The sequence below is a fragment of the Elgaria multicarinata genome, chromosome 20, assembly GCF_023053635.1.
Source record: "Elgaria multicarinata webbii isolate HBS135686 ecotype San Diego chromosome 20, rElgMul1.1.pri, whole genome shotgun sequence".
Lineage (NCBI taxonomy): Eukaryota > Metazoa > Chordata > Lepidosauria > Squamata > Anguidae > Elgaria > Elgaria multicarinata.
In genome coordinates, this window is record NC_086190.1 from 4,091,387 (window position 1) to 4,118,214 (window position 26,828).

General features: G+C 50.8%; 1 protein-coding gene across 3 annotated transcripts; it reads left to right on the forward strand.

The window, feature by feature from the left end:
- Positions 1–4,701: 4,701 nt before the first annotated feature.
- ZNF362 (zinc finger protein 362) lies at positions 4,702–26,236 on the forward strand. 3 transcript variants are annotated; one of them, XM_063145120.1, is made up of 9 exons: positions 4,702–4,825; positions 7,168–7,301; positions 10,875–10,938; positions 12,068–12,314; positions 15,275–15,596; positions 19,167–19,391; positions 20,928–21,006; positions 23,933–24,091; positions 25,638–26,236. In XM_063145120.1, the coding sequence occupies exons 2-9, from the start codon at positions 7,177–7,179 to the stop codon at positions 25,752–25,754; spliced, it is 1,338 nt and encodes a 445-aa protein (XP_063001190.1). In that variant the 5' UTR covers positions 4,702–4,825; positions 7,168–7,176; the 3' UTR covers positions 25,755–26,236. The 3 variants fall into 3 exon arrangements, with proteins under 3 accessions (XP_063001190.1, XP_063001193.1, XP_063001192.1); XM_063145123.1 differs by lacking the exon at positions 7,168–7,301; XM_063145122.1 differs by lacking the exon at positions 4,702–4,825 and having other exon boundaries at positions 7,054–7,301.
- Positions 26,237–26,828: the final 592 nt, after the last annotated feature.

The following is a 26,828-nucleotide window of genomic DNA, read 5'->3' on the forward strand; positions in this document are numbered from 1 at the left end:
AGCTGGAAACTTGAGCTGGTTTGGGGCGCTCGCCTATGATGAAACGGTCTCCCCTGCAGGCGACCAGGCAAAGGAAACTTTTGGAAATTGGGCTGGTGGTGGTTCTTTTTCTTTCTTCCCACCAGCCTGTTGATACTCTGGTGGCATGTAGCGCTCTTAATGTTGATGGACTAGTAACTTGGGCCATAGCTAGACCTAAGGTTTATCCCTGGATCGTCCAGGGGTCAGACCTGTTCATCTGGGTGATGCACAGGGGATCCAGTGCTCAGGCAGGGGCGAACCCTGGATGATCCCAGGATAAACCTTAGGTCTAGCTGTGGCCTTGGTCTTGAGCAAATATTTGTTTGGAATAGATTATCTTTAAGAGCTGTCATCAATTTCCTACTGTCTTCCCTAAGAACCTACACATAACAGAAGGTCCATTTACACTCCAGTCCGAGACGTGCTTACTCGGAAGTAAGACTCACTGTGTTCCCCAGCAAGCTGGATTCCGAGGTACGCGACCTCCCTGGCTGGTGGTTTGATTTAGCTGTCATGACTAACGCCCCCCCAGGAGACGCGTCCTCCTGCATGGATGTAGCGAGGCCCCTTTGAAAACCATCTGTAATAACACATTTGCTGGTCAAAAAACGGGAGAAACGGGTGGAAGTTGGGACTGCGGCAACCGGAATGTCGGCGTTAGAATTTGGAAAGCCGTGGAAAGATTCTTTAAAATGCCAAGGTATATTTTTCCGCCCCAGAAGTGTACTTCCCATGTGGGAAAGAGCAAGAAGTCCCCACTTCAAAGAAGTACATTTTCTGCGCTTCTGCACCAGTCATGGCTTGTTTTGCCTGGGCGATGAGAGATCCCGTCGCACCCCGCATTGGACGTGACTGAGGCCACAATCCTGGGGCCGCTTACTTCGGATTAAATCTCAGTGAACTCGCTGGGAGTAATTTCCAAGCACTGCGAAGGATCTGACCACACTCAGTGCAGATACGTGGCAGAATTAGCTAACTGCCGGAGCAGTGTATCAGTCAGAGACATGGCGGTCAGGCTCCTTTGTGGGTGGGCATGTGAGGCTCCCCAAGGCCCTTGGTTCTTTCTTGCGTCACCGTTTGGGAATGCCCGCTTTAGAGGCTAGGCCTGTTCAGGGCGAGACTAATGCTAAACGCGTGCAGCCTCTCGCCTTGAGCTTTCGGTACTCGAGACGGAATCGGAGATTTTCCTTGAGACTCAAGGAACGGAGAGATTCAAGTGCGCCGAACGAGAAACAGCGACGCCAGAGAGCAGGGTCAGCTGGGTGGTTATTTCCGGCATGACTTGCTCATGGGAGGGAGAAACAGGCGTTAAAATGCTGCCAGAGGACACGGAGACTACAGAAGCCAAAACTCCGACTCTGAATGGGACCTTACGAACAGTGTCTGCTGTCATTCGGAGCACAACAGGAACTTGGTTAGTTTGGATCTAAGATCCATCTAACCCGGGTTTCAGTTTCTGGCGAAGAGGTGCTGATCGAGCCAACCTCCCCGCACTTTTTACAGATCCCCAGCCATGAGACCATTCTCGCATTGCACGGAACACCCGAGAATGTTGGAGGGTGAACATCAGCTAGGGAGATTGAGTAATAATCGTTACCGAGATCAAGGAAGTGTGAAGTGAAGGAGGAATTTGTCCCCTCTTTTTCTTGGTTACTGCAATGGGCTCTCTGGATATGGGAATTTATTTATTTATTTATTTATTTAAAAACATTGTCTCCCTCCCTATATCATGGGGATCTCAGGGCAGTGTACAGGTATCCTTAAAGATATTCTGGAAGCTGCTGCTCATGCAGTCCTTGTAGCTAAAAATGTCGTGACAAGAAGTGTATAAGTTCAGGAATTCATGGCAGAACACCTGGAACAGAAATACAGGTAGCCTGGTATGCTTAAAGTTACTTAATCATACTGCTGCTCAGTGAGGAAAGAACTAGATACTTGGGCTTCAAGTTTAAACACACTTACTAGAAAGTAAGCACCATGGAACACATTGAGAAAACAATGACAATATAATACCAGAACATTACAAACAACACCAGTGTTGTACAAAGCTGTGTGTCAATTTCACTGAAACACAGCCACAAACAACACGTCAATTTCACTGAAACACAGCCACAAACAATGTCAATTTCACTGAAACACAGCCACAAACAACACGTCAATTTCACTGAAACTTGCCACAAACAACACGTCAATTTCACTGAAACTTAGCCACAAACAACATATCAGTTTCACTGAAACACAGCCACAAACAATGTCAATTTCACTGAAACACAGCCACAAACAACAGGTCAATTTCACTGAAACAGCCACCGTGTCAATTTCACTCAGTAGATGGAATGGAGTAGAAGAAATTGGGTTCTAATGTGAGAAGGGATTTGGAAGGGGATTTTTCATGTGTTCTCTTACACAGTGATTGTAAGTTGAGAAGATGTGATGGTTCAAACGTAATGAACCAGAATAGCAGGTCTCAGTATGATGAGGTTTTAAGACCCAAACCCTGGCATTTTACTCATGGGACAGGGTGGTGGTGGTAATTTAACACTTGTTTTAAGGCAGTGGAGGCTGGTGGCTCTGATGTCAGTGGAGCAGTCAGTCCACTCTGGGTTTCAGTCAGAACCAGTCAGAATGGAGTTATTCTGTAATCCTTAGTACAATTCTATAATACTTACATTAAATTTGAGTCCACATCAAATACATTCCATTGTCTTTTATCTCCTTTTTTTTGGTTTGGATTTGTAATTGCAACGAAACTGGAGTTTCTCCAAGCCCAGGGGCAGAGGAGTAAAATGCTATTTTCTAGGCTGTTTTGTAGTACACTGCCTGTACGTGCTCTGAAATGAAGACGAGTAGAGTTCCAGATGCCATCTCGTGAGATCTCTTGTCCTTTACCGGAGGGACATCCGTGTTCTTCTGTGTCAAAAATCAGGGGCTTAACTCTTGTTATTGGATCCTTCCCTGCTGCGCCTACTTACCTTCTCTCTGACCCATGAATCGAGTCCTCTTGAAGGTTTTAAACATATTGTGGAGAAAGGGGGTCCAGCTGACAGCCATTTTTAAATGAAAGCTTTTCTCTACTCTTCATATCCGGCCTTCCCAGCTGCTGCTTCCTCTTTGACACTGACACAACTGTCCGCGAATTTGCCCTCCTTGTCTGGGCCCGATCCACACACGGCCTTGCCAGAGGGGGAGAGCAAAGTGGAGGTTCTGAGGATCAGTAGCGGGGGGGCCTGCAAGGACGTGGGCCTCTTCAAGTGCCTAGCAATGCCTGATGCTAGTCCTGCAAGGACCTCAGGCGATCTACACGCCCGCCATACCCCCTAGCTTTCCACCTTCCTCCGTCCCTCTCTAGTTCTGTACCCATGGCGCTATTTTGCATCGGGATCTCCGCTTCACTCCCCTAAGCATGTGCTGAAAGCGTAGGGGGAAGTTTCACCACCGCTGAAATGCCTTGGTTGTGAATGCAAGAGGGGGTGGTCACAGGCATGGCTGGGTGGCGTTAAAATCCGCCTTGAGCCAGCTCGGGCATACACTGTTTCCCCGGTAGCTTGCTCTCCTTCTACAACTGGCGCTCAAAAGGTAGAATGTCCCTGAACATGGAGGTCCAGTCCAAAGACGTCCATTGCTGGGAAACCCATCTCATTTGGGACTTGGGGGAGTTCTCCCGTGCTCTTGCCTTGCTGTTCCAAGCTGAGCCACGGGGTTTTTCCCAAGGTCCAGAAACATGTAGCTTTTTTTTTTGCTTTTTTAAAAATGATTTGTGCAAATAGAGATTTGGGCAAACCGCAGGCACGCCTTGCACAAATTGAACCTGTCTTTGCGCAAATCAAAAATGAATCGGGAAAATCTGCAAACTGGCCTGCAAACTGTAGATCGAGTCAGACTGGTTTGCGGAAAATGGACCAAAGTCTGTGGGAAGCTCATAGAGTGCCCCGCCCTGGAAAAAGTGCGGAAACGGGCAATTGAATTGGTCAAAAAGAGCATCTCCCCAATGAGGAAAGGTTACAAGGGCTGGGATTGTTCAGCTTGGAAAAAGAAGCTGAGGGGAGACAGGATAGAGGTGGACAAAATGATGCCTGGTGTGGAGAATGTGGACTTTTTCTCCCTCTCCCATAATACTAGGACCCAAAGGGGATCATCCCATGAAGCTGATGGGTGGGAGATTCAGGACGGACAATAGGAAGGACTGTGGAACTCGCTACCACAAGATATAGTGATGGCCACCAATTTGGATGGCTTTAAAAGAGGGTTGGATAAATTCCTGGAGGAAAAGTCTCGTCCTGATGTCTATGTGCTCTCTCCAGTATCCGAGGCAGTAAGCCTGTGTGCACCAGTTGCTGGGGAACATGGGCAGGAGGGTGCTGTTGCGCCATGTCCTGCCTGTGTGAACAAAGTGCTGGGCTGGAGGGACCCTTGGTCTGATCCAACAGAGCTTTTCTTATGTTGTAAAGGTTTCTGTCGCGGCTGCATCCCGGCCGGCGTTTAGCCCTCTCCAGGGGTTCAGGCGATATTGCTGGCGTATGCCCTCCCCTTGGCGGCTGTGGGGCTATTTCTGTGTGAAAAACGTCTTATTTCTCTCTATTTCAGCCAGGCGAGACAGAGGGGGACTCAAAAGCACAGACGGTCCCACCAGTGAGCCTAGCTTGTATTAACAGCAGTTTGGTAGGAGCTGGTGAAGGCCGGTGAGCCACCCTCCCCAGCCTCGGGGACTGGTGCTTAGACCTGCCCGCCTGCCGCCCGCCAGCCTGGAGCACCATCTTCACGTCCCCTCAGGCAGCTGCGGCTACCGGGCTTCCGAGGCCAGCCTGTGAGTACCGAAGCAGCACACTGCTAACACCTTCCCTTTTGCAGGGCTGCGAGCTGCTCTCTGCCCCAGCTGCGTGGAGCTCCGACAGGCCCCGGCCGGGCGGGAGAGCGGACACGGGGCCACGCCGGACAAGGCCATGGTTTACCTAGTCAGTGTTTGGGTGGCCAGCCAGACTCCTCCCTAGAAGATCTCAAGCAGGGGGGTGAAGGTGATTTGTTCCCCCCCCCCCCGCCAACCTCCCCAAAGCATCCAGGACGCAGAGGCAGTGGAGGCTGGTGGCTCTGAGGTCGAGGGGCTGTGAATCCACTGGGTTTCAGTCAGAGCTCTAAAAAAGCTCTCCAAGGTACGTAAGCACCTTGGAGACCCCCTTTAGAGTTCTGACTAGTTCCGACCGAAACCCATAGCAGATTCACTGCCCTGCTGACCTCAGAGCCACCAGCCTCCACTGCCTCCGAGATATACTGCTTCTGCCTGTGGAGGCTCGACGGATGCTGCATGAAATAGAATGTGCCTTTTTCTGCGGCTGCAGCCTGCTGCATGAGCCTCCCCCCCCCCCCCGCCCAGAATTCCCAATCGCTTTCCAGCTCTCACCCTGCCGGTTATGTTGGTGAAGCAGGGATTTTTTATCCTCCAACAGTCTTGCTTCTTCATTCCCTGTCTCGCCTGAGATGTGATATTTTCTAGCCCCAGACTGTGTAGCATGGGGGTGTTGAACCGGCCAAATCTGCTCCCAATCCTGCCTGCTGGAGTTCCCCGGAAGGGCACGTCCCCTGCCTAACGTCTCTCCTAAAACTCAGTTACTGGCAGTTTTAGCTTGAAGCGAAAATATGCCAGTATTGGGGGTATTTTGACCTCATCCCTTTGCGTTCGGCCCCGCCCATCACTGATTTTCAAACTTTTGTCTTTAGCCCTTCTTTCTCAGAGGTTAGAATGTTTGTGGACATTCTGTGGCATTACAGGAACTCAGGCAATGGAACTCAAGCAGCCCACCATGGCCTGTTGTGGGTGGGCTTCATTCCGGCCGGGCAGGCATCTTGAATATTTAAGCTGCAACTGCAGCTTGCCAGGTTGTCTGAACCTGGCAAGGTTGAGTTGTCGGCGTGGGTAACCGTAAAACAGCCCGTGGGCTCTTGGTTGGGTGTCACCATGCCAACAGCCCACCCTTGCTGGGGTTGGACAACACAACAAGCCATGGTCGTGGCTTGAATATTCCAGAGTCACCCAGCATATCCAGCAATCCACCGTGGCTTAATTAATGAAACCACGGCGGGCTGCAGGGATTGTGTGAACTGGGTTAACGGCCGCAGGGGACTTGCAGGCAATCGTGGACAGCAATCGTCAAGTTCAGCTACGAGTGTTGAGGAGGTGCCCTGCTGTGATATTAGGTCTGCATAGGCAGCCGCGTCCAGTCCCACTCCGCTGCTGCCATTGGCTTAGCTGCTGTGATGTCACAGAGGGCTCTGGCCCATAGAGTTTGGCAGCTAAGCACCGAGAGCGACCGAGAGCTTTGAGAACGTGAATGCAAAGGTCACTCCGCCACTTGGGTTCAGTGAAGTGATGGCTGTAGGCAAAGGGGCCTTTGACTGTCGCACGTTTGCTCGCGTGGAGACCGTGAGGCCGTCTGGATGCCTGGAAAACAGACGCTGGACGTGACCCGGAGGGTTAAGTAGCAATGTGGGACGCTTCTACCCAGTCAGACCATTTGCTCATCTCGCTCAGTGCACTCTACACCAGGGGTGTTCAGCCTCAGGCCCAGGGGTCAAATGTGGCCCGCAGGGGCCCCAATCCAGCCTTCGGGGATTTCCCGGAAGGCAACACTTCTTTCCTTCGCCCGGTGAGCATTTGTGGTTACCCAGCTTCTGCCATTTTTCCTCTCTCTGAAAAGGTGGAAACGCCTCTCCCAGGGCTGAGTTACCGGTAGGGAGAGGGTTAACCTCAAGCAGGCCAGCATTTTGCCCCACCTCTTTTGCCTTGGCCCCTCCCACTGCTAGAAGGCGGGAGCTGCTGTAAGAGGCCCAGCGCCCCTGATTTATATAATATTCGGAGCGCTTCACGGGGCTTAGTCTCATACGCTTTACAACAGCCCTGTAAGGTAGGTCAGGATTATAGGTCAGGCAAAACCCATGCTCTACCACTGGGCTACAGCACCTTGGCTCTTGGTTTCCCCGAACGATGCAGAATCATTCCCTGATCTCTTTGCTCGAAGCACGTGTCCTCGACCTGCTCTGCCCATTCACACTCATCGCCTTGGAAGACGACGAGCCCAGATCCCTGACTCACTCAGGGATGCGGCGGGCATCCTCCTCTGACCGCGGATCCTTCTGTTGCATTTCTGCTTGCAGAGTGATTGAATGCTTCGGGCGCGGCCGAGGCAGAGATGGGGCAGGATTACTGGCCACCAGTGGAGGCTGATTAGAAGGAGGCAAACCCAGGGCAGTGACTCCTGCAGAGATGCAGTAGGCAGACTCCTCGATGGGTGGGTACTTTCAGCTCACAGGAGCTTTAATCAATCAGTTGCTGTTAATTCCTTATAATAACAGTGTGTCCTGTGACGTGCCGGGAGCCGCTGTTGCAAATTAACGAGTAATGGCTGGTTTTCAACCTATCAAGTGTTTGAATGAAGTAGCAGTAGTCCAGAGGGTTTGTAACTTCGTTGGGGGACGGACGGGGAGGCGGGGGGCCCTCATCCTAGATTTGGTCTCGTCTCCCACGGTCAGTCGTGTTCATAAGCCTGTGAGGGCCCTCCTAGATTCAGTGCTGCCTTGGGAAACTCTCAACACCGTCTTGCATCTGGCTACAGGGTCGATGCTTTTGTAGCCTGACTTTATTTTATTGATTATAGTTTTAACCTGCTCAACAACCTTCCGGATAGATTGTGCTCATGCATCGCTGGTGCCGTTTTCCCATGGGGGTATCCGGAAGCTTCCATTGAACATCAGAAGAGCCCTGAGGCTGGATCAGACCAAGGGTCCATCTTCTCCAGCACTCTGTTCAAACAGCGGCCAACCAGCTGTTGACCAGGAAACTCGCAAGCAAAACATGAGTGCAAGAGCACCCTCCCGCCCATGTTCCCCAGCAACTGGTGCACATTGCCTGATGCTAGAGGTTGCATTTAGCCATCAGGGCTAGTAGCCATGGATCGCCTTCTCCTCCTCCAGGAATTGTTCCACCCATTTTTAAAGCCCTCCAAATTGGTGGCCATCACCCCATCTTGTGGTAGCAAATGCCGCAGTTTTAATTATGTGCTGTGTGATCCATTGCAGCCCCGGTGATTTTACCGAGAGCTCCATCCCAATATTACTTACGCGTGTGAGCAAAGGGCGTGTAGAAAGACGGCTTCCCCAACGTAGCATTCTCATGCACTGGCTGAGGCTGCCGTTTGCTCCGTTGATCTGTGTGTAATATATTATTATTTATTCATTGCATTTAAATCCCGCCTTCTTTCCTCCAAGGAACCCAAGGCGGCGTACATAATCCTCCTCCTCTCCATTTTATCCTCACAACAACAGCCCTGTGAGGTAGGCTGGGCTGATAGTCTGCGACTGGCCCAAAGTCACCCAGTGATCTTCCACAGCCTAGAGGAGACTGGAACCCGGATCTCCCGACTCCCAGTCCTCCCTGGCCACTACACCACACTGGCTCTCTATATGACTGCAGCCCCCTCCCAATTGACAAATGTTTTCATAGCTGGTCGCCCACAGGCTCTTCCGGCTCGCCACAGGTGAACATTAGTGTGCAAGTTGGCATGGCTGTTGTGCAGACTTTGCCTGCAGCCCCAGCTAGGTCACAGCTGCTGGTCAAGATCAGGGCCAACGCCAGGTTTCTGGGGCTACTTGGAATAACGCCCTCTGGTAGCCCTGATTCTATATCAGTGGGCCACCCTGGTGGGCTTACGTAGTGGCAGCAGTAAAGGACCGGGAGCCACCATTTCCATTTCCCACAATGCCCCAGGGCACTCCTGTGTCGGAGGTATTATTCAAAACTAGTGCACAGACCCAAGTTCACGCAGGTGGGACTAGCCCTTAGTTCGATAGAGCAAACGCTGCAATTGTTCAGAGCTGTCAGAGATGGGCGCCTTGTGCCTGCTGGCACCCCAGTGCACGGCACCTGCGTTGGTGCACCCCTAGCGCCCCCTGAGGGAGGGATCTGTCCACTCCATCCCCCCTGAGGGGAAGTTGCCCCAGAGAAGGGGCAGGCATATAACTCTGTCCCTCAGCCTACTAAACCTCCCCGGCTTCAACCTGTCCTGACTTGCCAAGCTGTGTGCCGGTTAGGGAGGTCTAGTGCCACCTGGTGCCTGAAGATGTCACCGCAGGCTTCAAACACTGACGAATTAAAATGAATTAAAATTAGTGCATTAAAAAAAAAACACCTTACCCCGAGGTACACGCCCTTGGGGTCTCCTTAGTATGCATCCAAGTTTTGGACAACTAGGTTTTATGGTCTTGGTCCTAGGGTGAGGACGGACAGACAACATCGTTATTATGGATAGCAGCCGGAGACTATCAAAACCCAAATGGTTGCAGAGGGATCCCAGAAAGGGGTCAGTGGTTGGTCCTTCCCAGGGCACTGGGGCTTTGACATCCGCCCGTGAGTTCTGGAATTTGTCGCATGGTCTTGTGAAAGGGTAACGCTAAATTGGTTTGTGGTGTTTGTGAGCGTGTGCGTCTGCTGCTCCATCTTGGCTATGAGATCCTTTGATTATACGTGTCCTCCTTGGTATGCCGCTATTTCTTTGCCGCCGCCCGCCTGCGCCAATTCCTGTTGAACTCCCGCCTGCTACTTTGCCGGTGTGGTTTATACGTTTCAGCTGACTGACGTGGCTTAGATCCGAGACGTTTGGGGTACGTTGTTTGAGATGCCGCCGCAATCGGAAAGTGCTTTCTCCTCCGGAGTGACCCAGGAGAGAGTTCCTTACAGGTTTTAACCCTCTCAGATCTGTAGCCGGGGACACGATTTGGGCTGACCCACATCCGTGGCGCTGTGCAGTCGTGGGGCGGGGAGGAGAAGAGCCCCTTCACCTACCTTGATCGCCTTAGGAGAGGAATCTGCCCCACGTTTTCCTCCCTCCTAATTTCCATTTTAATTGCTTTCCTGCAGTGTACATTTCTCTTCTGTTGCTAAGAATGCACCAATGGGAGGCTGGTGGCTCCAATGTCAGTGGGGCTGTGAATCCGGTCCGAGTTTCAGTCAGAACCAGAACCACCTTTTTAGGGTTCTGGAGGGCCCCTTGCTGACATCGGTGGCTGCAGCCTCCACTGGGCCCAGTTACAGAGATTTATGTAAACCCCACATAGTAAAAGCTCTCATTTTGCACCAGCTAGTTTTAATGTCTTAATGGTTCAGCCAAGGAGATGTTAATATTTCGCCGCTATTCTTACATTCATACCTCTGGGAGGTTTTTTCTTTGAAGAAGCGGGGTGGATGAACCACATATCCGGGGGCCGTGAGACCCCATGGTAGCCTTAATATAATTTCATACATTTTATGTGAAACTGGAGTCGTTGTTAAACACAACTCAGTCGTCATATTTTTGCTTTTCCAGCTTGGACTTCACTGGTTACTGTTTGGCTTCCGCCATCAAATTAGTGGGGCAATCAAGAGAGTTAAGAACCGCTTCGTGAAATAGGGTATTGCGGCGTAGTGGTTAGAGTGTTGGACTAGGGAGAGCCGGGTTCGAGTCCCCATGAAGCTCACTGGGTGGCTTTGGGCCTGGCGCTGGCTCTCAGCCTAGCCTACCTCACAGGGTTGTTGTTGTGAGGATAAAATGGAGAGGAGGAAGAGGTCCTATGTGAGTCGCTTTGGGCTCTTTGGCGGGATATAGATGCAACAAATCAATCATAAAGATATTGCTTCTCACCCTCCTTGGTTTTTCGCCTGGTTCGGTTCTCGGATGCAGCCTCGGCCTGTCTGTAATAGGGTGCAGTTTGGGGCCAGAGAAGAGGAGGCCCTGCCCAAGGTTGTGAGGATTTCTCAGGGCCTCGTGGCCAGTTCTGACCCATAACCGTCTCTTCTCTTCTTCTTCTCCTTCTTTTGCTTTTCCCCTCAGGATGGCGGAACCGCGCTTTAACAACCCATACTTCTGGCCGCCCCCACCCACCATGCCAAGTCAGGTAAGGTCCCTTCGGGTCATAGAATCATAGAATAGGAGAGTTGGAAGGGGCCATCGAGTCCAACCCCCTGCTCAATGCAGGAATCCACCCTAAAGCATCCCTGACAGGTGGTTGTCCAGCTGCCTCTCAAAGTCCCCATGATATGTTCCTAAACTTGCAAAGAAGCCTATTAAAGTTTCTAGTTCTTTTTTTAAAAAAAAGCCCAAATAGGGGGGTGTCTTATATCAGCCTCCCTGAACCCGGCGCCCTCCAGATATGTTGGACTACAACTCCCATCATAACTGGCTGGGGATGATGGGAGGGTGCCTGGTGGAGGGAGGCTGATATAAGGCACCTCCTTATATGAGGGAGGCTCCCTTACAAGGAGTCTCAAATAAAGCAAGATTCCCTTCATCGGAAGCTGCCTTATTCCATTTGGAATCGGGGATCTTAGAGGCCATCCAGTCTAACCCCGTAGCTTAGAGGTAGAGCCCCTGCAGAAGGTTTCAGGTTTGATCCTCAACCTATCCAAATAGAATCATAGAATAGCAGAGTTGGAAGGGACCTACAAGGCCATCGAGTCCAACCCCCACTCAATGCAGGGATCCACCCTTGCTTAGTTTGTTTAATAACAAACCAAGTAAGCCATGCCTTAGGCCCTCATGTTACAAGGGGCCTCTGAATATGCTCGAGATAACTAAGATATAAGATAACAATTGCTTTGGCTTAAATACGTCCTAAGCTCTAGTGTGAAATACAGCAGAGTTGCCGTATACCGAGAAAGCGCAGCAACGCAGCTTTCAGTATTGCAGGCAATAAGCGCAAACTAGAGCCAGTTCCAAAGAAGTTCAAATCCACTTACTTTATTAGTCCTTTTATACATGTCTTCAGAGAAAGCTATCTAACACTGTTTGACTCTAACGGTGGGTGGTACCCTTTCATTACCCTTCCTATTATAAGGGGATATGCTTTTTTCTCTTTATTTTTATGAAGTGGGGCCGCTGGATCTTGATATGAATTCGGGCCTCAGAGTGTCTTAACCCAGTCCTGCTTCCAATGTTGGTGCAGGAAATCGGCGAGGGTTAGGAGGGGCTGATTGTTTTCCTCCTCCGTTGGTTGCTAACCCTCTTCCACCTCCTCTTTCCACCAGCTGGACAACCTGGTTCTGATCAACAAAATCAAGGAGCAGCTCATGGCAGAGAAGATCCGGCCGCCCCACCTGCCCCCGACCTCGGTGTCCTCCCAGCAGCCTCTCCTGGTGCCCCCTTCGCCCGCTGAGAGCAACCAATCCATCATGTCCATTCCCAAACTTCAACAAGTCCCTGGGCTGCACCCGCAGGCCGTCCCCCAGCCTGACGTGGCCCTCCACGCCCGCCCAGCCACCAGCACCGTCACAGGTATGCAGCAGCGGGCATCGAGGCCTGCGTTGGCACAACTGGTGCCGGATTGGCCATGAGGACCAGAAACATTATTATTATATTAACCTTGCCTTTCTTTTTATTGTGAATTCAACGAAACAAAACAGAAAATTATTATTATTATTATTATTATTATTATTCACAGTATTATTATTATTATTAATTACATTTGTATACCACCCCATAGCAGAGGCTCTCTGGGCGGTTTACATAGAATAAAAACACTTTAAAACAATATACAAAAATTTAAAATCACAAAAACATACAATTTAAAACCACAGAAACATACAAAAACAGACCCCGGCTAATTACATATTGCTAAATGCCTGGGAGAATGCCTGGCGCCGAAAAGACAACAATGTTGGCAACAGGCGGGCCTCGTCAGGGAGATTGTTCCACAATTGGGGGGCCACCACAGAAAAAGCCCTCTCTCTTGTTGCAAATGTAACAGAGAAATGGTACGCATAGAAATATCAATATTCCCTCAAGTATAACATTCTTAAAAGAAGGGCAGGGGAGGTTTTGCATAAGTTTCAAGAAAAGCAGACTAAATATCCGTATATTTATCCATTCGCGGGTGGCACCTATATACCTAGCAGTTTTAGGTCCTCAGTCCATTGCATAATGGGAGGTGAACATTTATCCTCCCAACGATGTAATATCAGTCTTTTGGTTGCCATAAAGGCTAAGAAAATCCATTTGGCTGAACATACATTAACTTGCAAGAAGCCGGGAAATAGTTTAGAAGGACATGCATGTCATTCAGTATTAGACTGTTCCAATACAAAGTTTATCCATATTATAACCTCCTCCCAAAAGGACGCAACTATTGGCCTTGCCAAAACATTTTTTATTTTATTTTAATCTCCCCCCGTTTTTTTTATTGTGAATTTAACAAAACAATTCGTGAAAAGAAAAACATGAGGACCAGAAACTTGAGAGATCTACATCTCAGCTTTCCCTTATTTATTTACTTCGTTTCCATACTGCCCCATAGCTGAAGCTCTCTGGGTGGTTCACAAAAATGTAAAACCAGAAGGCGCAGCATAAAATATGAAATATGGAAGCCTTAAAACCACATTATAAAAGTGGAATGAAACCGAGCAGCGGTGGAGAGGTTTGAAATACAGATCTAAAAGACAGATTTGAAACAGCAGAGCTCAACGACTCAGTAAGATGCAAAAATACTGGGGAAATGAAAAGGTCTTCACCTGGCGCCAGAAAGGCGCACAACGTAGGTGGCCAGGCGAACCATTCCATACCCGGGGTGCCACAGCAGAAAAGGCCCTTTTCCTGGTTGCCGCCCTCTTAAATTTTGTACCGATGCCACACGCAGCAATGATGCTATATAGAGCTAATAAATCCAGACAGTAATTTTTGTGATCCGCCCAGGGAGCTTCGGCTATTGGGCGGTATAAAAATGGAATAAATAAATAAATAAATAAATAAATAAATTGTGTTTGTTGCAGGGGAGATTCCAGCTTGTCGTCCCTTCTTAATTAATTAATTAATTAATTACATTTTTATACCGCCCAGTAGCCGAAGCTCTCTGGGCGGTTCACAGAAATTAAAACCATTAAGAACGTAATAAAACATCCAACAATCTAAAAACCCAAATACAAAATACAATATAAAAAGCAGAACCAGGATAAAAACCACACAGCAGAAATTGATATAGGATTAAAATACAGAATTAAAACAGCAAAGTTTAAATTTAGGTGTTAAAATACTGAGAAAATAATATAATATATTTCCCTGGTGCCCACTGCAAGAGAGGATCCCCCACGGAATGTGCTCTGAGAGCCACGGTACAGGGGCGCCCAGGATCCCGGGGCAGAAAAACAAAGGTAGAAAGGTCTCCTTGAGAGGAGGAATTTTGAGAATCAGTGATGTGGTAGTTGAGCGTGGCAGAGGGATGTTTGGAGTGGGGGCTGTTTTGAAATGTGGGTGATTGCGCAGTGGTGGTGGCTCCGAGGTCAGTGGGGCGGTGAATCCGCTCCGGTTTTTGGTTCCAACCGAAACCCAGAGCGGAATCAACACTCCACCAATTTTGACAGCTCCTTTAGAGTTCTGACTGGTTCCTAATGAAACCCAGAGTAGATTCACCGCCCCACTGACATTGGAGCCACCAGCCGCCACTATACCGGAACGCGCCGCCCCTCCCAAGCGTTTTTTCCAAAATGGACATTTTGGGCTGCAAGAGGTTCAGCGCTATTTAGTGGAGGGGGGGGTCAAAGCACCCCAGTGTTATCCGACACATTTTGCCGGAGGGGAGAGGGGCGGTACAGCGTACGACAACCCTGCCGGGTCGTCCCCCTTTGACGATGTTGGGTGGCGCGCTCTCACAAGATGGCTGCCCGCCCACGTGTTAAAAAGCAGAAAAGTTTTAATCTCTTTGTACAGATGTCTCAACGGTTTAAAAAATGTATTGGTGTTACAAGACTTTTTGAATAAGAGCTCGACGTTTCGGATCTGCCGATGCTTCAACAGAATAACATGAACTACCGAAAAGTCCAAATGAAGCCGTCAAAAGACTTCCTTGCATTCTTTTTGCCTGAAGACTTTTGACGGCTTCATTTGGACTTTTCGGTAGTTCATGTTATTCTGTTATATCAGCTCCTGAAGAAGCATCGGCAGATCCGAAACGTCGAGCTTTTATTCAGAAAGTCTTGTAACAACAATACATTTTTTTTGGTTTCGCGGAGTGTTTTTCCCCTTATCATTTTGACGTGTCTGCCCACGTGCCAGTTTTGCAATTTGTGTTTTCGTAGAATCCTAGAATCCTAGAATAGCAGCGTTGGAAGGGGCCCACAAGGCCATCGAGTCCAACCCCCTGCAGGAATCCACCCTAAAGCATCCCTGACCGAGGGTTGTCCAGTTTTGATCCTTGCATCCAGTTTTGAGATTTGTGCCTTTTCCCTCCCCTTCTTCCTTTGCAGGCCTGGGCCTGGGCTCCCGCGCGCCGGCCGTCAGTACCTCGGAATCCAGCGCTGGGACGGGGACCAGTACCCCCTCCACGCCCACCTCCACTAGCCAGAGTCGCCTCATTGCTTCCTCGCCCACCCTCATCTCAGGGATCACCAGCCCCCCGCTTTTGGAATCCATCAAGACCATCCAGGGCCACAGCTTGCTGGGAGCGCCCAAGCCGGAGCGGGGCCGCAAGAAGATCAAGGCGGAGAACCCGTCGGGCCCTCCGGTCCTCGTGGTGCCCTACCCAATCCTTGCCTCGGGCGATATTGGCAAAGAGGGCAAGACGTACAGGTGGGTCTCGGAAGGGCGAGGGGGCGTAGGCGGGCTGGGGATGTTGCATCTCAAACGGTAGAACAATTTTGCATCTCAACACAAAGAAGCCCTTGCCGGGTGATCTTGCCATATGCACTCTCTCTCAGCCGAGCCTACCTGGCAGGGTTGTTGTGACGATAACAGAGGGGAGGCAGAACCACGTGTCCCGCCATGAGCTTCTTGGAGGAAAGACGGGAGGTACATCAGGTCATTTTAGACATCGTTTTAAAAAACAACCCCTCCCTGCACTCAGAAAGCTGGCACGTTAAGGAGAATGCTTAGTTGGAATCCTCATTGAGGTGCTAGCTTTCTATGTGCTGGGAGTCCTCCAGCACATAGGAGGACTTAAAATTTATGTAATTTTAAAAATCATTTGGAAAAAACAACCCCTCCCTGCACATAGAAAGCCAGCATGTTAAGGAGAATGCTTAGTTGAACCCTTCTCTCTGAGGTGCTACCTTTCTATGTGCTGGGAATCCCCCCCCCCACCTTCATTTTTAAGGGCAAGGCATTTTTTTAAACATAGGGCAGCTTTCAGGCCCAAGAGCCCTTGCCTGTGTTTTGAAGTGATCCGGTCCAAGTCCTGCATTACCTGTTATTTCAGAATGGATCGTTACGTTCTTGGTACTGAGTGGGGACGCTTCTAGAAGCAGGGGCCCGTCCCTTGGTAGGTGTCCTGGGGGACCCCGTCAGGCTCTGATAGGGTCCCCACCCACGCCGCCTTCCATTCTCCTTGTTAGATCTTCATCTTCCCCAAACATCAGCTGCCGGCACCCCATAATATCATCAGAGCCAGCCTGTTTCCAAGAGCAGTCAGCCCAGATGTCTCCAGCAGGTGCAAGGAAGGCCCACAGAGCAGCCTTCCCTAACCAGGTGTTTTAGACTACAATACCCATCATCCCTGGCCATTGCCCACACCGGCTGGGCCTGATGGGTGTTATAGCCCAAAAGAACTGGAGGGCTTCCAAGATGAAAGGGTTTCAACACCCTGGATTTATTTAATGTTCAAAGCCCATCACGGCCTTTATCTCGTGCTCCTTACAACAACCCTGTAAGGTAGGTCAGTCGTATTATCCCACATAGAGCAGATTTTGCAGAGGAGGCCAAAACCGACAGAGAGGGAGTTGGTAGAAGAGTTGGGATTTATACCAGGCTCTTCCCAACCCGCTATACTACAGCTTCGTCAATTTTGTATTCGTAAGAGATTCCCCCCCCTCCCACAGGTCAGTTTTCCCTAACACTTTCCAGCCAAATCCTTCCAGAAACCACACAGCCAGCTGCTGAAAGCTGCAGCGCCTTTCCTCTTGTTACTCCCACAGGAACTGGTATTCAGCGCTACAGTGCCACTAGCCAGGGAGGCTCCATTGAGCCATCACGGCCGGGGCTACACCGATGCTGCCCCATGGAGTCCTTTTGGCCTGTCTCGAATCTGCTGCCCATCTCTTTCACTGGTTCCTGGGGTCCTTCGAGTCGAGAGTTTTGGGGGTTTGTTTTTTAGATGTTGCAACCGCGCAGTTTTACAGGGGGCTTCAGACTGTGCCGTCCCCTTTCGTAACCTCCCCTCGCCTTCTCGATGCTGCTTCCGTCTTTCTCTCTTGCCCGAAACAACTTCCTAAAGCCTCGTGGTGCCTTTGGCTGGGCAGTGCTTGGAACCCTTTTCCTGGAAGCGTCCCGCATGTTACGGGTCAAACTTCTCCCTACCTGCATTCTCCATTTTAGAAGCCTCTGCCCTGTGCCCCACTTAAGGGGGTAACCCTGGGCACATTTAGGCAGAAAACGTCCAACAGCACCCAGCCTGCCCTGAAACAGACCACCTCTCCTGGCCACAGTCCTCCCTTTCACATGTAAGGATTAGGGATGTGCTCCGCTTCTAATCGGACCGTAGAAGCAGGAGCGGAGCGGGGGGCTTCGCCTGCCCTAAAGGCGGAGGCGAAGAGGATTGGGGGGCCGGCGGAGCGTGGCGAAGAGGATCGAGGTGAAGGCGGATCCTTCGCCTTGATCCAGAGCTCCGCCGGAAAGGTAAGTGGGGTTTACCGGGCCCTGCCGCTGTCCCCCCGCCCTCCTCTCCCTTACCTGCCTCCGTCCACGGTCCGTCAGCGTCTTCAATTGAGCCCGTGGTTCCAGCAGGAAGTCTGGGCCGCTTGCGGCCCAGACTTCCTGGTGGAACCGCGGGCTCAATTGAAGACGGCGACGGACCGCGGACGGAGGCAGGTAAGGTCCCCCTCTCCCTTGGTCCCTTACTGGGCTCTGCCGCCGTCGCCACATGGGCGGCGATAGCGGCAGGGCCCGGTAACCCCCCCTATGGGGGGGGAACGGAGCTCCGATCCGGATCCGGAGCTCCGAGCGGAGCGGAGTGGGCACAGGCGGAGTGGCCCGATCCGAAAATGGCGGATCTGAAAGTGAAGCGGAGTGGGGGGTCCATGCACACCCCTAGTAAGGATCGGGTTAATCCAAAGGGGAGGGCCAGGGATTTATTTATTTATTTATTACATTTATATACTGCCCCATAGCCAAAGCTCTCTGGGTGGTTTACAAAGGTTAAAAACAGTGAACATTAAAAACAAATTTACAAAAATGTAAAACCATCAAAAGCATAAAAACAATAATATCCATTTAAAACAACTGTTCTGGGGTCAGTTAAAAAGTCAGCATATATTGTTAACTGCCTGGGAGAAAAGGTAACAACGTTGGCGCCAGGTGAGCCTCATTGGGGAGATCATTCCATAATTGGGGGGCCACCACTGAGAAGACCCTCACCCTGTTTGCCATCCTCTGAGCTTCCCTCGGAGTAGGCACTCGGAGGAGGACCTGAGATGTTGAGCGCAGTGTAGGGGTAGGTTCATGTCGGGAGAGGCGTTCCGTCAGGTATTGTGGTCCCGAGCTGTGTAAGGCTTTATAGGTTAAAACCAGCACCTTGAATTGGGCTCGGAAACAAATTGGCAGCCAATGCCAGCGGGCCAGAATCGGTCTTATATGTTCGAACCTTCTGGTTCCGGTTATCAATCTGGCCGCTGCGTTTTGCACAAGCTGCAGCTTCCAAACCGTCTTCAAAGGCAGCCCCACGTAGAGCGCATTGCAGTACTCTAACTTGGAGGTTACCAGAGCATGGACAGCTGAAGCCAGGTTATCCCTGTCTTAAAACCCAGGGACATTTTTATGGAAGAAGGTAGTTTGGTCCCAAGCCATATAGGGGCTAGGTTATCCCTGTCCAGAGAGGGGCGTACCTGGGCCACCAGCCGAAGCTGGTAGAAGGCCCTCCGTGCCACCAAGGCCAGCTGAGCCTCAAGGGACAGAGATGGTTCTAGAAGGACCCCCAAGTTACAAACCTGCTCCTTCAGGGGGAGTGCAACCCCATCCAGAACCGGTTGAACACCCGCCATCCAGCCAGAAGAACCACCCACCAGCAGCATCTCAGTCTTGTCTGGATTGAATCTTAGTTTGTGAGCCCTCAACCAGTCCATTGTCGCAAGCGTGCTGCCATGTGTGGAGACTCCCAGAGTCCTCCAACGCCCTCCTCCTCTTCTTCCTCCTCCTCCTCCTCCTCTCCAGGTGTAAGGTCTGCCCGCTCACCTTCTTTACCAAGTCGGAGATGCAGATCCACTCCAAGTCCCACACGGAGGCCAAGCCGCACAAGTGCCCACATTGCTCCAAGTCCTTCGCCAACGCCTCCTACCTGGCCCAACACCTGCGCATCCACCTGGGCGTCAAGCCCTATCACTGCTCCTACTGCGAGAAGTCCTTCCGCCAGCTGTCCCACCTCCAGCAACACACCAGGTAAGCTTGCGGTCTGTCGTCCGTCCCCCCGGCTTCCGCGTATTTGTCTCGGCACGTGCATCGGGGGAAGGTGGTCCCATAATTCGGGAAATGGAAACCCTACTTTTCATGATACCTTTTTTTAAAAAAAAATCTATGCAGGGGTCGAGTTAAGACATGCTGGGTCCCTGAGCTGTATCAAGATTCAGAGGCCACATACCATAAAAATAAAGAGAGAGAAAAAGGTGTATTACATTATACTAGGAACGGTAATGAAAGGGGATCACCCAGCGTTGAGGTTGCAGGATTTGTTTTTGTTTTTTATTTATCTAACTCTTTATGCGTAGAGATCATAGAATCCTAGAATAGCAGAGTTGGAAGGGATCTATAAGGTCATCAAGTCCAACCCCCTGCTCAATGCAGGAATCCACCCTAAAGCATCCCTGACAGATGGTTGTCCAGCTGCCTCTTGAAGGCCTCTAGTGTGGGAGAGCCCACACTGGTCACTGGTCACTGGTTCCATTGCCGTACTGCTCTAACAGTCAGGACGATTTTCCTGATGTCCAGCCGGAATCAGGCTTCCTATAACTTCAGCCCATTATTCCGTGTCCTGCACTCTGGGAGGATCGAGAAGAGATCCTGGCCCTCCTCTGTGTTTCAACCTTTCAAGTATTTGAAGAGTGCTCTCATGTCTCCCCTCAATCTTCTCTTCTCCAGGCTAAATGCGAAGGCTTGGGGGAAAACTGGGAGAGGGGGGTCAGAAAAAAAACATTTCCCCCTAATTTACCCCAAAACGCCTTGGAAAAAACCAGAAAATTGATAATTTTAAAAAAAAGTTGTTCCCAGCTCCCCAATTTTGCTGGCTCCAGCCCCTCCCCAAGCATTCAAATCTCTGTTTATGCCCCACTTTTAGCCATGTGGATCCACAAGGCACTTAACAAAATATTTTAAAATTACCATTTGGGTGCCACCATTTGGGAAATTTCTTCCATTGGATACTGACACTAAAGTTCATAACTGTACCTCTTTACATCAGCTTTCTTTCTTTTAACAGTCCTAGGCCTTTATGCAATATAAACGTAAGCAAGGAGGAGTACACAACAATTAAAAAAGAGTAGAACAAGATAATCCCCCTCTTTAAAAAGCGCAAACCGCAGATCACAAGCGGCAGCAATAAAATCATCACAGTTTTCACAAACAGGGAATTTAAAAGGACATTTGCCTAGTATTGAAAAGTTAGCAAAGTAGTAAGCCCCAGGTTGGCGCTTCCCTGGGGAGAGAATTCCACAAACGGGAGAGCCACCACTAAAAAGCCCCCGTTTTGTTTTGCCACCCACCTAAACATCTGATGGCTCTGAGATTCTGAGGATCGCTGAGCATGGGCAGAGTGATGTGGGGGCACCTTTTTCTATCCTCCACTCTTTGACGTTCTGTCTGTTCCATCCTGGGACGTTTCCTGGAACAGGTCCCCCTCCCCCCCGAAAATCTCTCCCCACTCTCCGTGGGGTCTGATTTCATAACATCACATCTCACGGCTTTCTCGTCGCTGCCTTTCAGAATTCACACCGGAGACAGACCCTACAAGTGCCCTCACGCTGGCTGCGAAAAGGCGTTCACACAGCTTTCCAACCTGCAGGTGAGCAAGGGAAAAGGGGGCGAGAGAACTGTCTGAGAGCACGAGTAAGATGCAGAGTGTGTATATGCAACCAGGAGACTGTCGGATTGTGGCCGAGGTTTCTTTTTTGCCGGATTTACACAGCTGATGCCACCGACTCAAAAACTCCTGCGGGATCAGATCAAGGCTCTATCTAGCGTGGTTCTCGGTTTCCACAAGCGGCCAGCCAGATCCCTTTGGAAGCGCACAAGCTGGGCCCCAAGGGGAAGGCCTTCCCCTGCTTGTCCCCAGCTGTTGACGTTCAGAGGTAGACTGTCACCAGCCATGGAGGCTCAATTGAGCTGTCGTAGCTAACAGCTGATCAGATATCAGGAATGCCAACAGGCACACAACTGTGTAACAATTTTAACAATACAGTGATGATTTCTATTTTATATAGTTCTCTCAAATAGAACAATTCAAGTTTTCAAAATTATAAAGATGACAACGCAAGGCAAAACAAGGCAGGACAAGGCAATAGTTGCTTCTTGTAAAACCTTGGCAATAAGATATAACGACAGACTAATATACTGTATTATTATATATGGCAGGATTCCGGTTATCTATCTTTTCCCGTTTCGTCAGTTAATTTCAGACTTCCTCAGACGTATATTCTTTCAAGTCACTGCATGCCGTCAAGAGCCGTGGGGGTGTCAACAGGAGATAGTATGCCCTAAATTGCTTCCAGCTACCAGATAGGGAAATTCTTTATGCCCCGGCTGAAAATTCATTAGCTTCCAAGCAGCGAAGAAACGGTCCTGGTGCGGCAGCAGTGGCTAAAACCCTTCCAGTTCGCCCCCACAAGCACTAAGGAAGTCAAAGCATCTCAAACCTCCCTTGTTTTGAAGGAAGATTTTCCCTTTTAAGTAGGGATGTGCTCCGCTTCTCCTCGGACTGGAGAAGCAGGAGCGGATCGGGGGGCTTCGCCTCCCGTTAAGGTGGAGGCGAAGAGGATTGGGGGGGGCCGCGGAGCATTGCGGAGCGGATCGAGTTCGCCTCGATCCGGAGCTCCGCAAAAAAGGTAACTGGGGTTTACTTGGCCCTGCCGCTGTCGCTGCCGCCCATGCCGCGACGGCGTCAGAGCCAGGTAAGGGGGAGGGGGGTCTTACCTGCATCCGTCCACGGTCTTGCGGCTGCTTCAACTGAGGGCTCAAACAGGAAGACTAGGCCCTCGGGCTCAGTTGAAGCAGCCTTGGGACCGTGGACGGATGCAGGTAAGGGAGAGGAGGGGGGGGTTACCTGGTGCCACTCCCCGCCACTGTGGAGCTCCGATCTGGAGCCGGAGCTCCGCAGCGGAGCGGAGTGGCCCCTAGGCAGATCGAGGCGGGGCGGAGCGGGCCCGATCTGCAATTTGCAGATCGGGCGCGAAGAGGATCGGGTGGTCCGTGCACCCCCCTGCTTTTAAGGCTTCTGTAGCAGTCTGCTGATGACACTGTGGAAGCCAAAGACTTCTTTTAAAAGAAATTTAGATTTATAATTTTAATGGTGTTTTAATCGTTCGTTATCTTTTACTGCTTTACGTTCGCCGCTTTGAGTTCTGTGGCTGATAAGGAGCGATGTACAAATTTTGACAATCAATAAGTAAAAATAAAGGGACTACATCTCGCCGGGAAACAAGTGAGATTTGGGCACTTTAGATTCCGGAGGGGTTAGTGGCTTGATTTCTGGGGGTGAAACGACCATTTTTTCCCCAGCGCCTTGCAGAGGAGTGCAGGCGGAAATGCCTTGGACACCATTGCCTCGAGGACAGGGGGGTGAGCCGGTGAGGACATTGCAGGGGGCCAGGGATGTGTGTGTCAGATACGGAACAACGCGTGCGCACACACACGGCACGGCACTTGCTTCCGTCCAAATCCACTGGCGTCCTTCACCTTCTGACATGTTACAAAGCAGCTGATTTTCCAACTTGGTGGGCGGGGCAGAGTGCAGGTTCTGACAGAACTAGAGATGAAGAGTTTCTGGAAATTTTGAATCCATGGAGGAAAAAAACCCCGTTTTTCCCCGTTTTTTTTTTTTTTTTTCTGGAAAAAAACAAATTTTTGGAAAAATTGGAAAAAAAATGCAATATTAGCACGTTTTACAGATCCAAATCCTTTTGTAACTTTAGGAACATAAAATGTAACTATGTACAAGTTGGTTGGATGTAAAACTATCACATTTGGTATATTAAAAGTACAGTGTATTCAAGCGATTATTACAAATCGAATTTACTTTTTAAAATTTTTACTTTTTTTTTTTTTGGTAACAAATGGACTGTAAGGAACCTCTTTGGTTTTGCCAGTTTATGAGGAGCAGGCAAAAAACAACTAACAAAAACCCGGAAGAAACCATCAACATTCGTAACAAAGACAATTATTTATGTCTCCGCTAGTCCTCCACAGTGTCAAGCAGACATCAAGCAGCCATTCCCATAAAAAGAACTGAGAAAAAGACTCAATGAATGTGCATGAAATTTAATCAGACTCATTTTCTGAGCTATAGCCATCTCTATCAGTTTCCGTCTCTGCTTCAGTGGCAGTGCTGCCCCCTAGAGGCAGAAATGCATCTTGCTCTTGCGTTTGAGAGTTGTAGTCTCAGTTTGCAACCCAGGACTTGCTTGTCCTCGGGTGCACAGAAATTGTAATAATCTGATACTGTATATAGTTTTTAGAAATCATTTGGAGAAGTAAGTATCTGAACACCTTGTCTTAACCATTTTATTCATCGTGCTAAAATAAAACATCTCAGAATCCATTTTTAATTCATTCCCCTCCCCATAATTTTTTTTGGGGGGGGGAACCAAAAAAGGCTTTGGGGAAAAAATGTTCCCCCTGCCCCCAAATTTTTCCAGGCCTTCACATCTCTACCCACGACAAAGGGCCCCGATCTTATGGTTTGCTTGCTGTCTCCCTTTTCCGTCTCCATCCAGTCTCACCAGAGGCAGCACAACAAAGACAAGCCGTACAAGTGTCCAAACTGCTACCGGGCGTACACGGACTCCGCCTCGCTCCAAATCCACCTCTCGGCACACGCGATCAAGCACGCCAAAGCCTACTGCTGCAGCATGTGCGGCCGAGCCTATACTTCAGTGAGTAAGGGACCCCTGGCAGACAAGAAGTCGCCCCCTGGCAACGCGGGCCTTATGTATTTATTGCCTTTCTATACCGCTCAATAGCTGAAGCTCTCCGCAAGCTGGCGTGCCTTCCGCAAGCTATTGCCCTCTGACGCGTTGGACCCCCAACTCCCAGAATCCCACAGCCAGCTTGCGGTAGCCTGCCCTAGACCCGCCAAGGGCCGCCCGGCCATTGGCTTAGGAGTTATGCCTTCTCCGCAGGGTAGGGAGTCCCCACAACCATTTTGGGTCGGTGGGCACAAATGGAAGGCGGAGCGGGTCGTGGGCTCTCTTGCAACATGGCTGCTCTAGTGGGCGGGGCCAGTCGCAAGGCGTACATTTTTTATTTCCAGAAGGATACGCGGGGGAGACTAAAACAATGGCAAGTGGTTTGAGAAATAGACGTGTAAATGGATCTCCAAATAAAAATGCGTTGCCATGTGCCAGTCTCCCCATTAAAAATAGTCATTAAAAACAAAAATCTTAAGAAATACAATTAAAACCAGGAGGCTAGTCAGACAGCTTTCTCAGCCCTATGGGGAGCCCTGGGCGCTAATACTTCTGTGAGGAGAAGGCGTGAGGAGAAGATTTTTCCCGGGTTTGAGGAGGGACATGGTCAAGGGGCGCCCCACCCCGCCTCCCCAGCGCGAAACCATGTTTTCCAGTGGGCAGAAGGGTGGGCGGCGCCGGTTGGGCAGTGACGGGCAGCAGCGGAGGCAGACGACAGGGCTGAGAGTAGAAGGGCTGGGGCAGGCAGGTACCATCTTTATTTCTCCCAGAATGCCCCGGGGCTCCAACACACTAATAATGCATTCCATTAAGCGTTTTGTGGTTAAGCAGCATGGTTTAGCGTGTTGTCTGAATGGGGCCAGTGTTTGCTGGGAATCCAGAGGTCCTGGGGTTAACCAAGGTGGCGGCAGCTTCCACCCGCTGGGCCTGGCGCTTCCCTTTTCAACACGAGGCCCTAAATTAACAAAATAACAATGAACGGCTACGAGCGTTGGCTCCATTTGCCTGCCCGTGCCGTGGGCCAGCGCTGGGTTTGCTGGCAACCGGAGCGCCCGGGGGTTGGCCTGACCCTGGCCGTTAGGGTTCTTTCCTGGATGGAAGGTTTTAAAGGAGTGCCTACACTACCAGCCACCCATACTCTACCTTTTGCTTGTGTTTGAACCCATGTGCCAATTGCGCTCCAGTTGGGCCAGGGTGGTTCGTCCTCCCCCCCAAAACCTAAAATTCTGGGTGGAGTTGGTTCCCTGTTGGCGGGGGCCATTGGTGATGGCCACGGTATTGAGGAATACGGGCTTTTTCCTCACAAGGGTTTCCTTCGCTGCAGCTCAGTGGGAAGGGTTTGCTCCCCGCACGCCCGATCTTGTGCGCTGCAGCATTCCGGACTCCCACTTTTCTCTGCGCAGGGTTGAGAAGGGCAGGAACGTCACCTCCGCCGACTCCTTGCGGGCTCAATTAATCTCCCCGTCTTCCCCCAAAAGTATCCAACCTGACTTCCTTTCTCTCCTCTTCGCAGGAGACCTATTTGATGAAGCACATGTCCAAACACACGGTGGTGGAGCACCTCGTGAGTCAGCATTCTCCTCAAAGGACGGAGTCTCCCGGCATCCCTGTACGGATCTCTCTCATCTGAACCTCGGGGAGACCTTCCCCTTGTGCGGCGCCCCCCCCCCTCGAATTCCAGAACCGGTGGGGGGAAAAGACAGGACGGCTTGGAATATGATCCCACGAACCACCATCTGCGCACCGCCTCCTCCCTGCCCTTTCTGGCCCGTAGCGCTTCTCCCTCGCTGCAGCCAGGAGGAAAGAGACCGAATCTAGCCCAGCGAGCAACCTGGCTCCCTGTCCATGCTCGGGAGGGCTGGGGTTTTGGTGACAGCCAAAGACGATTCCAGAGCACTCTCTTCCCTCCCCGCACTGCACATGGAACACCCACGGACATCCTCCTTGCTTTGGGGTCTCCTCAGAGGTTCTTTTTCAGCCATCGCCTTGATTCCCTTCTCCGTTTTTGATTTCGGATACAAAAACATTCAGCCTACGGGCAGGCGCGGTGGGATGCCGTGCGAACGGGCCCCTGACTCCTTCGGGACTCTCCGTTGGAGCCGCCTCCGGACTCTTCCGGACCAGAACGGGGCAGCGAGGTATCTGGTGCTATTTGCAAAGGGTGACATGTGTTGTAAACCCACAGCCACCCCACTGGGACTTTGCAGGGTGACACTGCTGCTCAGAGTGACGTGGCGGATAGGGTGGGGTGGGGGACTTTGCGGGGTGACACCGCTGCTCAGTGACGTGGCGGATGGGGTGGGGGTGCTCTTGCGCCAGGAAGAGCAAACGGGAGGCGGGGAACGGAGGGGGGAGCAGCCTCTGGAAGATTGTACCATTGGTTTGACTGCAGCGCACGCCGGGAACCGAGAGGGTGCGAGCGGCAGGCAGATGTGCAATGCGTACCTCCGTTTCCATCCATGCTGGGGTCCTGTCATCGAAGGCTTTGTGGCACCTGAGCAAGTGGCGCTTGATCCCCACTTCATGGACCGCCACGTTCGCAACTGAACACGGCTTCCCTCGAGTCAAGAGGGCCGTGAAGTGTGTGTAGGGTAGCCCCCTGGCTCTGCTCCTGAGGGGAACGGAAGAGGGGCGCTCCGATGAGGCAGGAGCAGAGAGGACGATCGAAGAGGCCAACGGAAGGAGCTTCTCCCAGAAGTGACCC

Coding starts and splice junctions, on each gene's coding strand:
- ZNF362 (XM_063145120.1), top strand. CDS start 7,177: ATGCTTCGGGCGCGGCCGAGGCAGAGATGGGGCAGGATTACTGGCCAC. Junction 7,302..10,874: donor GTAGGCAGACTCCTCGATGG/GTGGGTACTTTC, acceptor TTTTCCCCTCAG/GATGGCGGAACCGCGCTTTA. Junction 10,939..12,067: donor CACCCACCATGCCAAGTCAG/GTAAGGTCCCTT, acceptor TCTTTCCACCAG/CTGGACAACCTGGTTCTGAT.